This window comes from Arachis hypogaea, chromosome 6 (assembly GCF_003086295.3).
Source record: "Arachis hypogaea cultivar Tifrunner chromosome 6, arahy.Tifrunner.gnm2.J5K5, whole genome shotgun sequence".
Taxonomy (NCBI): domain Eukaryota; kingdom Viridiplantae; phylum Streptophyta; class Magnoliopsida; order Fabales; family Fabaceae; genus Arachis; species Arachis hypogaea.
The window spans coordinates 35,225,743-35,239,020 of NC_092041.1; the positions used below are offsets into that span (position 1 = coordinate 35,225,743).

General features: G+C 36.3%; 1 protein-coding gene across 1 annotated transcript; it reads right to left on the reverse strand.

Moving 5' to 3' along the window:
- Positions 1-557: 557 nt before the first annotated feature.
- LOC112696545 (OVARIAN TUMOR DOMAIN-containing deubiquitinating enzyme 12) lies at positions 558-6,199 on the reverse strand. The gene is made up of 11 exons (XM_025749349.2): positions 5,913-6,199; positions 4,494-4,956; positions 4,240-4,388; positions 3,728-3,801; positions 3,413-3,467; positions 2,687-2,761; positions 2,519-2,592; positions 2,373-2,421; positions 1,644-1,728; positions 1,372-1,428; positions 558-823 (listed from the first exon to the last, which is right to left on the reverse strand). The coding sequence occupies exons 2-11, from the start codon at positions 4,876-4,878 to the stop codon at positions 762-764; spliced, it is 1,065 nt and encodes a 354-aa protein (XP_025605134.1). The 5' UTR covers positions 4,879-4,956; positions 5,913-6,199; the 3' UTR covers positions 558-761.
- Positions 6,200-13,278: the final 7,079 nt, after the last annotated feature.

Below are 13,278 nucleotides of genomic sequence, written 5' to 3' on the forward strand. Positions count from 1 at the left end.
ATTTTAGAGGCTAAGACCAGTTACTAGTAAAAATTCAAGAGTCAATTTAAATCACTTATAATAATAACATATTAATAATATGTGGACAAATTATGTAATACATAGCACTAAATTAACACATGAACAACACATGTTACTAACACACTTTATTACTTCATTCTAAGTGGACAGACCGTTCTGCCACGTCAATAACGGAAAAACTCGAAAGGTTAACATAAATTTCAAAATGAAAATTCAAAATCCAAATTGAGACCATTGAACATTCAAAAACCAATGTGAAACTCATAAATTTTAAGAACCAATTTGAATATTAACTCATTTTTTTTTATGCACTTATTTGTTCATATTTGTTCTTTTTTTCTTTGACAAAGCCGACTTCTGTTTCAAATCCCTTTTTCGATTTGAAAACAAAGAGAGAAAGGAACATAGGGAAGAAAGAAGGGTACAATTTCTTACTATATCAACTGTTCTACACAATAATAAGTTTTAGAACTTTTTAATGGGTTCCATTGTTTTCAATCTAATTTCATATCGAGACAAACTTGCCATTAGCCATCTTAATTTAATGTTTAACTATTTATGTATTTAATTAATTTGGCTTCTTCCTCAAAGCATTCAAAATGCCACTGGAATGCAAAATTCGGTCGGCATACCCAGATTACAATTGAAAACAATACGAGAAATCAAATAAATTATTTTTTAAAAAAATGACCAGTAAAGCTATGTTCCAAATGGATGTGCTCCCTAAACAAACCAAGACTCTAGTGCTTACTCCCGAAGTTCCACCACCGTTTCTTCTTTCTTGATTCATCTGAAGGTATATCTGTCAATAGAATAACAAAGAACACGATGTTAAGCCAAAAAGTATCCCAATGGAGTTTAATCCAAAAGAAAAAAGAACTAATTTGATATGAAAAAATATAGGATACCAACATATTATCTGCCAACTTATTGCCAACAATAATTAATTATTATATTTTAAACACATATATAAAGAGACACATCCAAAAAATATATTCATAAAGACACTTATATTAAACACAACCATAAGAAAGATATTTTTATTAGACACATTCACAAAGACACTTCCATTAAACACCGTCATAAATAAGAGTTGGCAGAAATGCTGTTGGTAACGTAGCGGGATTGATTTGATATTACATACTAATATTGTATGATATTACATTCAGTACTCTAGGACTTGATGCTATATTATGGGAATCAGTTTGCCAAAAAAAAAATAGTGGAATTCAGTATATAAGGGCATAGAATGTAATACCATCTAAGACATAGAGAGATTAGTATTATATCTTTTTGCAAATCAAAGGGTGCCATATATAATATCGCTTAATGAGAAATGGGTGAAAGTACCTCCTTGAGGGTAGATGGAGTTGTAATGTACCTCTGCCCAAAAGCTAAGGAAAATCACTGCAATAATTGGGTCATGTTAGCCAAAATTACTTGTAGTTTAGGGATGAGAAGAAAAAGAATCAAAGATAACAAAAGGGAAAGTGAACGTTGAGAATGCTATTAGAAGTGTAGTTTTAGCAGAGTAGAAAAGCAGAAAAACAGCATCCAAATGGCCTCATCTCTCGATTAAAAAATTAAGCTAGGGCCTAGTAATCATGAAGACAACCACCAACCTCCTTTTGGCTTCTCAAAATGAGGAAGAATCTCTATACAGCAGGTGTCCTTGAAAGAAGTCATCACAAATATTCTCACACCAAACTGGACGGAAAAGAATAAAAAAGCTTTAGGGGGAAGAAGTTATTACTATAAGTGAAAATCATATAATTGCATTACTAATTCTAATGTTAATCCAAACTTGGCAATGTCACCATCACAAGAAACGGAAAGGGTGTGACCATTGAAAATGTGATACAAGGAGAACTCAGAAGGCGACAGAGTTAAAACTTGATCAGGCAACTATGCCTAAAAATTAGATATATCCATACTTCAAATTCAGGAATATATTTAGAATATTTCAAACCTGCAAGAAAGATGTATTTATTATCAACTTGTAATATGCAGAAAGGGTGATATAAGGTCGGTTTGGTTTAGGTGTTGAGCAAACTGAGAACCGAACTGATCAAAGCAAGGGGATCATGACGGATGGGATATATGCAGACACGACAATTTGGTTGACCATACAAATTCAATCATCCATTCTATACAAATAAATGGAGACAATTAACAAAATAATGGTTCAATCGCAAAGCAAACTTGAAACTTTCATCAAGGTTATTAAATGAGCATCTTTCGAACTAAAAAATAAATAAATAAATTTGTTTCACAGAATATGAAAGAATGACTGAACTGGGAAAAAAATATATAAATAATTATGGAGAGAAATTAAGCTGCAAAAGCCATACTGAGTCTGCAGCTGCTTGAAGTGTGACATGATCACCCCATTCACCGCTCCTTCATTTAAGATGAAAGTAAAAAATTGATGTTTAGTTAGCCGAAAAGAAATTGCCCACACATACACACAGTGCTACAAATGGAGAAGGATCATCACCTAGACATTTTCTCCAAATAGTCACCGTACTCCATGGGGACATACCCATCATATATTTCTGGATTAGATTTGAGCTGGTTAATTAAAAAGAAAACTCAACAATCAGAATCCAACAATAAATGCAGAATAGAAAGATTGGCATTAAAAAAATTCCACTAGACAAAAAACCTGATTCACAACTTGACGTCTAACAAACTTGTGACGATCAGGTGCATGAAACAACTGATCAGATAGTGCACGGAACTGTGGAGGAAGAAACATAAAATGAGTATATAAATTTTCTCTAAATACACTAAGCTACTGTAGAAAAATATAAACTATTATATGCCATTAGGAAAATCTTCTATGTTAAGTCAATTAAGCCTTTGTTCAATCCAAATCTCAGGTATGTATGCTTGCATATACTAAGGGATTGTTTGGGCGCCGCCATTTTCGAAAAAGATCTTTTTTTAAATGATATTTTTTTAAAATTTCTTTTACAAAAGCAAAAGTGATTTTATGTTTGGATATCTCATGTAAAATAAGATAAAAGTACTTTTTTGTTCATTTATTATGTGAAAAACATCTTTTTTTTTAAAAGAAAAAAGATCTTTTAAAAAAAGATGTAAATTATAGCTTCTCAAAAAAGATGTTTTTTTTAATTTTTCTAGTACTTTTACTTTTACTACTAGAAATTTGTCAAACACATTAAAAAAAGATCTTTTTCATTTTTATCAAAATAATGGCACACAAACAAGTACTAAGACCCAGTATTTGGAGACACAATTCAGAGGATCGAGACTTCCTCACACATATTAGTAGCTTATATTTTTCAAAATTTATAATATAAAATTAATGAAATCTACTCAGTCCCTCTGGACCAAATGGAAAATTAGGAAACTAGGAGAAACAAACCTGACAATTACCATCACCTTGTACCTTGTGCTCCACAAAGTCATATAACTGCAACCTGTTTAAAACATTGACCAAAGTAAATTTGGCATGTTCCTTATATGTCAGATAAAATAAATTTACAGAGACATTAATTCTTTTGACCAGGCCATTTTTTTCCCATTACAACAGCTTAAATGGTACCAAAAGAAAAATACTAACTGACAACCAAAAGCAAAGGGCATAGCAATTTTCATTCATTGGGCAAACACAAAACACAAAATGTAATAGCATTTATATCAATGTTCTCAATGTAACAAAAATGTTTATGACTAATACCTATCTAGAAGCCTTTGATGATCTGATGTTGCTTCATCAACTGAAGGGATTTCTCCATTAATTTTCGGAACATGCTAGAAAACCAGGGGGGAAAAGGGGATTTAAGAACCACAGTCCAATAGATAGATAGAGGCGGTAGAATTTAAACAATTTTCAGTATCTACTGCGTAAAAAACCAAAAGAAAATGAAAAATGACCTCCATATAAGAGTTAACTGTTTAAACCAGATGTTGCTTCATTCATCACTTATGCACAAAAATTGATAAAATACCTAGGAATAAATTTTTTTGTCGACCCAAGATTTAAAAGTAGAAAACAAAAAGCATTCACTATATATGTAAGATGAAAATGTAGTCCAGAGAGAAAACATTCCCTGGAAATTGATAAAAGCATAACTTGGTGAATTAGCTGTTTGGTACCTAAATGACCATTAAAGGATGCTAAATATCTATTTATTGCTTCAATAGCTGATCCGAAAAAGAATCTACAGAAGCAGATGAGGCTACACATACAGGAATTAGTGTCATCTCACTCAGTCGTCTCCCTACTTCATCATCAAGTGGATAATTATCAGTCAGCTCTAAGGAGTATTCCCCTGTTTCACATGGACTAGAACACGAACTCGAAGGTTCTGCATCATCAACTTCTTCTTGGGCATAATCTTGACTTGCATGAGTAAAATGTTTGATCAATTAACCAACAAATAGCCAAACAAAAAAAGGCAAAACATAAACAAGGAAGACGTAGATTTTGACTTTAATGATACCTCCCGAACAATAGTTCAACACTGAAGGGTTATGCCAATCATATGCAGGCTGAGTCTCAGAAGCATGGTATTGTTCTTCACCTCCCTGTATATACCTTGAACATTCAGCAATCTCTAGCTGTGAAAACTCTTCTTGAAGTGTACGTGCAATGATCTCATCATTCTCTACATCGTTACATTCATCATCATCATCATTGTCATCGATGTTATTGTTATTATTGATGTTATTATCATAATGGCTATGGAAGTAGTGTCCGTCATAGATGTCACAAGCATTATTGTGCTGCTGACTCATGTCACCATAGTATCCTTGTCCAAAATTAGGGTCACCATCAAGGAGATTAAGACCCCATTGAAGAACATCCGAATGCTCATATAAACCCATCTTAAAATAACAAACTTCGCAAGTGATATGAAACCTTTTTCAGACCATATTGAGTTAATTCCCCCAGAAAGGTTAGACCTGCGAAAATAACATGTAAGCAATTGGAGCATCATATGTAACTACGGCAATAACAGACAGCTAGTTTGATAGAAACAACATAACATGCAATCCTCTATATTTCAAGGCGAATCATCAAGACCTAAGCTCGAGGTTTCTTCAAATATAGATGAAAAACATGCATGAGATAACTGCACCAGAAATGTTCATCCACATTAAATTTTGGCATGTAGAGAATCTCCTTCAACATTGACAAACGCAATCTACATGGTCAATCATGTTTGGCAGAGGAGGCAATTTGTTTTCAGACACGAGCGAAATTTTCGCAAACCAAAATAACTTTATTGCTATTATGTATTATGATTATGTATACGGAAACAAAGCAGCCCCTAACCCCACCCGTTCGTTCCCCTTGTTATCTTTATATTAAAAAAAAAGGAGGGGAAAAAGCAGTGGAAGTATTCTCCATGACCAACTCCATTTTAATCCAATATGAATCTACTAACTTGAATTTGTGAAAGAAACTAGATAAAAATATTGTAAAAGTATCTGATATGATAATTGATTCCAACTTTCAAGACCACCGAATATTTTATGCATTGTCAAAGGAAACTGAAACTCCCAGTTTGCTTTCCCTCTTTTAGAGAGATAAAGAATTAGAATGTTCCTCCTCCAGGGATCTCATGCTTCAGAAAAAGTTTGAAACACAAAAAAAATGGTAACCATCAAACACCAACTTCAACTTCATTGGATCAAACAACTATTACAACTTACACCAATCCAAAAAACACACCCGAAGCCAGAAATTTTCCACACGAAAAGTTTCCAACTTCGAACACAAAATCCAAGTGATCAACAGCATGCAGAGAACAAAACATCGGAGACGAAGAAGATAAACAAATGACAGAAACTGAAACAGCACAACGAAATTAAGCATATATAAGATGGAAAAATCAAGATGTTAATAACTCTCCAACCTTCGATTCAGCAACGAATCAATTCAGAATTGAAGAAAGGGGGTTCTGGTGGTGGTTGTTTGAGTTTTGAGTTTGTGAAATGAAATCAGTGTGTAGCGCGTTGTACATAGGGAAGGTACAAATGCAATTGATGCATTCAATTGAATATTTAAGTTGCGAATGAACGATAAGGAAAAATATAAAAATGGAAAATTTATATTAAAAAAAAAAATAGCGCACTTCAATTTCACGCTCTTTAATATATACAGTTTTGGCCTTTTGGAGTTTGCCATCGCCGGTAAAAGTTCGAACACGTTTGTACTTGATTGGGTTTTAAGGCGGCAATTAATTCACAATTTTCATCTAATTATTATTATATCATCATATCGCTATCAGTATAATTATAATTAAAAACAAACTCATGTTGATCCATTGCAGCAATCGTGATAACAATAATAAGAAGAAAATAATACTCATTTTTATTTTTAATTTACTAATGTCATTTTTTTTAATAAATTTATGTAAATATATAATTCAAAAATTTTATACATAAAGTGATATTATAAAAATTAGAAGTAATTTAATCCTTTAATAATAATAATAATAATAATAATTATTATTATTATTATTATTAAATGGGTAAAGTATTAAATCGGTCTCCTATGTTTGGGCATAATCATGTTCTAGTCCTTAAGGTTTAAAGTGTCTTATTTGAATCCAAAAAAGTTTTATTTAGCTTCAATTTAGTCCTACCGTGAACTCAAAGTTAAATAATTAAGGAAATATCCTGCAAAACAGTAGTACAAGAATAAGATCGATAACTTGTAGAACAAGTACAAGCTTTAGAGGCACAAAATCAACCGTGGATATATCAATACATTTATTTATCATTTTTCTTATAATTTAAATGAAATATTTTTTATAAAACTAAGAAAAATGATAAATATATGTTTTGATGTATCCACGGTTGATTTTATACCTCTAGAGCTTGAACGTATTCTCCAAATTATCAACCTTGTCTTGTACTACTGTTATGTAGGACATTTCATTAATTATTTAATTATCAACCTTGTCTTGTACTACTGTTATGTAGGACATTTCATTAATTATTTAACTTTGACCTCATGGTGGGACTACATTGATGCTAAATAAAATTTTTTTGGATTTAAATAGAACACTTTAAACCTTAAGGATCAAAATAGAATTACGCCCAAACATAAAGGACCAATTTAGTACTTTACCCTAATTAAATTAATCTCTAAATTTTTATATAAGACTCGCGAAATTGGGTTGGGAAAGAGCGTTGTTCCCATCAAGTTGTTGTTCAAGTTGTTGTTGGAGCTTGAGCATTGCTTCCAACGTTTTTTCCAAAGAATGCAGCATGCTTCAAAGATCCACTAATTTTTGGACTTCCAACTATTTTCGCAAAGGAGTGCTGCAAGTTCCATTCTCTTACGATCCTCAGGCCGTTGGCTAAGGCATGCGAGATGGAAGAAATCAAAGTGTTGATTTAGGAGATAAGCATTCAGAGAACTAATTTTCCAAACCTCCTTTGCTTCAGGACATTGATGGATGTCGTGGTTGATGCTCTCTTCTTATTGATAGCGAGAACAATATGGGTTGGTTGAGAAAAATCTTACGTGAAGTACCTGGAGCAAAAGAAGCCTTTCAAAGAGAGCCTTCAACAAAACTATGTGGACCTTAGTTGGGACTTTGACTTTTCAGAGTTGCTGTTGCTTCATAACATCAGGAAAATCAGTCTTACATGATAAAATTGATAAGCTATTTTGTAACCAGATGCAACATCATAGATTTTGATCTATTTAGACACTATTGAATTTCATCATCCTTTTGTACTAGTTTAATGGCCTGGATATGATTACTGATTTCAAAGGGCAAAATATCATTGACTTGCTCATTTTTCACCCTCTGGCTAGGGATAATAGGTCTTTAATCCGAAAAAAAATCCGTACTTCCGAGACCTAGGATGAGTAACTCCAGTTAACAATGAAGGGATATGTAGGAGGTAACCAAGGATTTTCAAAGACTTTAATTATATTGTCAGAACCGACCCTAATGTAGGCCATTTTCGACAACTCTACTACCTTTGAGGATGTTGCACTAGTCGCATGAAGCTCTATTGTCCAATTCTGCCTTCTGATGTGTGAAAAACGATCCAACACAAAACTCACCGGCAAGTGTACCGGGTCGCATCAAGTAATAAAACTCACGGGAGTGAGGTCGATCCCACAGGGATTGAAGGATTGAGCAATTTTAGTTTAGTGGTTGATTTAGTCAAGCGAATCAAATATTGATTGAGTGATTTTGTATCCAACAGTAAGTAAATAGCAGGAAATGTAAAGGGAGAGGGATGAATTACAGAAATTAAAAAGAACTGAAAGTAAAAGAGCTGAATCTTAAAGAACAAGAAATTAAATGACTGAAACTTAAAGTGCAAGAAATATAAATTACAGTAACTTAAAGTGCAAGAAATATAAATTGCTTGAATGGAAAAGGGATTTGAGGACTGGGATTTCAGAATTCAAGCAAGGGAAATTAAATTGCAACAATTATCAAAGCAAGAGATGATTTGAATTCTGTTAGATCTCAAACAGAAAGGGAAATTAAATTGCAGCAGGGGTTCACAGAAGAACCAACAGGGGAAATGGGATCTCAGGACTCCAGAGACTAGATAGCAAAGTCTAGATCTCAATTACCTTTCCAGATCCAAGTTCACAAAGCAATTAACAAGAAATTAAAGAAGAAGCAGTAAAGGAAATGTAATTGAACTCAATTATGCAGAAGAGAAATTAAAGAGATCTTGAATGGAGATTGAGACAGAAATTCCTCAATTCTTCACACCCAAGACTCAAACAGGAAAAGTAAAAATGCTCAAGTAAGAACGAGGAAGAAGAGAGATCAATTCTCCTTCCCAATTCTCTCAATTCTCCGTTCAAAGCTCTCAGAGAAAATGAAGTTTCAAAATGTAAAAATTCTAAAATCAAAAGAAGGGTCCTAATTACATCAAACTATCTCCTATTTATACACTTTCTATTCTTGGATTTTTGGAATTTGGATGGGCTTTTGATTTGGTGAAGAAATCAATTAAATTGGATTTTTAATCCAATTTTCAGCCCATGAGAAAGTAGCTTCCAGGAGGCTGCCCTGCCCTTGTGGAGGGCAGAGCAGGAATTGGTGCATGCGGCCTCATTGCGTGCATGCTTGGTGCGTGTGATGCGTCAGGATGCTGCCCTGCCCTTGTGGAGGGCAGGGCAGTGTTGCCATGGTGCGCCAAGTGCTGCCCGTGCGTGCGTGCTGCTGGCTGAGTGCTCAAGCCCGTGCGTCCATTTTGTGCGCCTGCCATGCACCAAGAAATGCTGCCCTGCCCTTGTGGAGGGCAGGACAATATTGCCAATGGTTGAAGTCCCAAGTTCGAAACTTGGTGGAGGCACACGCTGCTCCTTTTTCCTTGGTTTTCTTGGCACCAAAGTAACGCCTAGTGCCTTGCTTCCTCATGGTGCCGTGTTCGATTCTTGGAGATTGAAAGCAAGCCAATTTTTGCTTGTTTTCCTTGTGTTTGAGCGCTACTCCTTTCCTCCTTGTTCTTGGGTTCGAAACCCATAGGACACACTAGGAAGCAATTTCCTTTGAATTATTTTTCATGAAAGCCCGATATTGCTCTTGAGGAGGGCAGGGCAGAGTTTTTGCTTCCTTTGGTCCTTGGCATAGAATTGTGCTCTGCTCTTGTTGTGGGCAGGGCAGTGATGCTTTTAAAGGCTTGGTTCATTATACTGCTCTCCTGGAGGGCAGTGTGCTCTCGTGGAAGGCAGTGTTTGCTTCCTCCTTCTATGTTGCACCACACTTCTCCTCTCTTGGCCACACTTCTTAAGCCACGTTTTTCTTCTTTTCTTCCTTTCTTCACCTACAAGAAACCAAAACAACCAATCAAAGTATCTCTAAACTCATAAGGTTTATATTTCATTAAAAATCAATTGATTTTAGCTCAAACCTCATGATTTAGCATCAATTTAATAGTGGTTGTTTGATTTAAAGAAGTTATGCATTTTCATTCCAAATTACTTACTTAGGATGTAAGAAAGTGTATAAAGACTAGTAAAACAAGTGAAATTAGCTTGAAAAATGGGTATATGATGACCTGTCATCACCTTCGATGCATTTTCTTATTTAAAATAGGTGAATTTTATGTATTTTTGTTGTGAGTCTAAATTGTCTAATTTATCTTTTAAAATAAAAAATAAAATATTTAAAGTAAAATATAAATTATTTAAAATTTATTAAATATTATTTATATATCTTTTTTAGTAATTTAGGCATAATGTTAAAAGCACCGTAACATTTACCTTTAAAATATTTACTTTTCAATATTCAAGAGAGAAGAGAATCAGGTTGAGTAGCTATACACCAAAATTATTTTTTCAAAAGAACTAAATTTTGAGCTCGCAAATCCTTCAAACCCAATCCACCCTCCCTTTTTGGTCTAGTCATTTTGTCCTAACTCACCCGTGCTATACGACTCTCAGAATTTTTTTCACTCTACCAAAATTGGGAGTAAATACTATAAATTTCATTAAGTAGAGTGTTCATACCCTGGGTCGAGCTGTCCGACCCGAGATGATTAGCAACGAGATGACCGACCTCTTCAGGTCAAGCTACCCGACCTCTTCTCAAAGAGTTCGACCAAACTACTAGGAAAGCCCAATAAAGGGCCCAAACAGAGGAATGCGACCCAAATCCAAAGGCAGCCCATGCCTATTGAGATAAGGGCGGTTCCCACGAAAGATAAGATAAAGATAAGATAAGATAACTAACTTATCTTATCTGAAAAGGTCACCCTACACCATTATAAATACACTGGAGCACCCAGGTATAACTCATACTTTAATTCTACATAAAACCTGCTTAATACCCTTGCTAACTTAAGCATCGGAGTCCCTTGCAGGTACCACCACCATCTGTTGACAAAGGATCAGCAGCATTGACAGTCCAACAAATCGGACCTGACAGCTCCGGCCGCCACGCACAAGCCAGATCCATCACCTCCAATCAATACAGAAGATCTCGTCCAAGGTCGACCTACAGTTTCAGGTAACCCTCGGAACATTGACGCCATTGCCAGGGAACCTGGAAGTCATCCCATCACCATGGCGGACGACCATGACAACGACCACGATTCAGGTCTAGAAGATAGAACGCCACACAAAAACGTGGACACTACACCAAAAGATACCCCGCAACCTAACCAAGACAAAAATTCACCAAACTCGGGAGCCCTTGAGACGCTTCAAGATCGTTTAAAATGACTTGAAAAAGAAGCCCAACATCAACGAGAAGCTGGGAAGGACCTACAAAGGGAGATAAGGCGACGCCGGGAATTGGAGGACAAACTCCTAAAATTTGAAGCCGATCTCAAAACCAAAGCGACTCGTTCTACCCACGAGGACAGCTCCCACAAGGACCAAGATCCATTCACCAAAGAGATCATGAAGACCAAAATCACGAAAGACTTTAAACTCCCAGATATGGCCTTATACGATGGCACGGCAGATCCCAGCCACCACCTCAGTAATTTCAGAAGTCGAATGTACCTCACTGACGCTTCAGATGCAGTCCGCTGCAAAGCCTTCCCGACTACCTTAATAAAAACGGCGATTAAGTGGTTCGACAATCTATCCCCCAGGTCCATCTCAAGCTTCGACGACCTAGCCAAGAAGTTTCTAGCCAGATTCTCTATCCAGAAAGACAAAACCAAGCACGCCTCGAGTCTATTAGGAATCAAACAAGGAGATCGAGAAAGTCTCTGCAGCTACATGGAAAGATTCAACAAGGCATGTCTAGACATACAAAATCTACCCACAGAAGCGGCCATCATGGGCCTCATTAATGGCCTACAAGAAGAGCCTTTTAGCCAATCCATATTGAAAAAGCATCCTACATCTCTAAATGAGGTACAAGAACGAGCAGAGAAGTATATCAACATGGAGAAAAATGCTCGACTAGGAGAGACCTCAAAATCCGGATTCTCCTACTCCTCCCGAGATAAGGACAAAGAATCCAAGAAAAAAGAAGATCGACATGGGGAAAAGATAAAAAAATACCACAATTATATCCCTCTTCGGGTATCCCTTGTGGATGTCTACAGAGAAGTATGTCATACTGAAAAGATACCTCAGCTCGACCACTCAAAAGCAAAAAAGAAGGAGGAAACCGGGCAGAATATGTGAATATCATCGAATCTATGGACATTCCACCAACTAATGTTTCGACTTAAAAAATATTATAGAAAAACTGGTAAGAGAAGGAAAATTAGATCGGTATTTGGCGAGCCGAGTAGACGATCCCAGAAAAAGAAGAAGGGATGAAGATGCCGGACAGGTAGAACGACCACCCTGTACACCCGAAAGACACGTCCACATGATACACGGAGGGTTTGCGGGAGGCGGGATCTCCAAATCATCTCGCAAAAGATATCTCAAAGAAGTATATCATGTTGAGGGAAGAGAGGAAACACCCGACATTCCGATGATTACTTTTACCAAAGAGGACGTATCCGACATCATCCCAGGACACGACGATCTTATGGTCATCACTATCGTATTAGCAAACGCAAATCTCCACCGCACACTGATAGAACAAGGAAGCTCCGTCGACATATTATTCAAAACTGCCTTCGACAAACTCGGCCTAGAAGAAAAAGAACTCATAGCATATCCGAACAACCTATTCGGACTGGGAGACACCCTAGTTCAACCACTTGGATACGTTTCACTACACACGACCTTTGGAAAAGAAAACCAGTCAAGAACACTCAAAATAGACTACATTGTGGTCGACGTAAGCTCAGCCTACAATGCCTTAATAGGTTGGACAACATTAAATCAGCTCGGCACAGTAGTCTCGACTCCACATCAATGCATGAAGTTCCCAACTACAGAAGAAATAGCTACAATAAAAGCATACCAGAAGACGGCGTGCCGCTGCTACAACGAAAGTTTAAACCTCAGAGGCAGAGGAGAAAAATTTCACACAATTGAACTCGGTGGAGCTCAGAGGCAGGAAAAACTCCGCCCACAACCCGAAGGTGGAGTTGAAAAAGTCCAGATCAGAGATATCCCGGACCAAACAACCAATATCGGTACAATCCTAAAAGGAGACATAAAAGAATCACTCCTACAATTCTTACGAGATAACGTCGACCTCTTTGCATGGAAGGCTACAGACATGCCAGGCATAGACCCCAAGTTAATGTGCCACAAGCTAGCAGTCTACCCAGGATCTCAGCCAGTACAACAGAAACGTAGAAAGCTCGGGCCAAAATGATCCCAAGCTGTGGAAGAACAGGTACAAGCTCTACTGGAGGCAGGATCAT

What these genes read in the sequence shown, in the direction of transcription:
- LOC112696545 (XM_025749349.2), bottom strand. Translation starts at nt 4,878, where the DNA reads ATGGGTTTATATGAGCATTCGGATGTTCTTCAATGGGGTCTTAATCTC. An exon ending in AAGGTGATGGTAATTGTCAG is followed by an intron (nt 2,762 to 3,412) that starts GTTTGTTTCTCC and finishes CTTCCTCCACAG; the next exon opens with TTCCGTGCACTATCTGATCA. An exon ending in CTCCATCTACCCTCAAGGAG is followed by an intron (nt 824 to 1,371) that starts GTACTTTCACCC and finishes TTCTATTGACAG; the next exon opens with ATATACCTTCAGATGAATCA.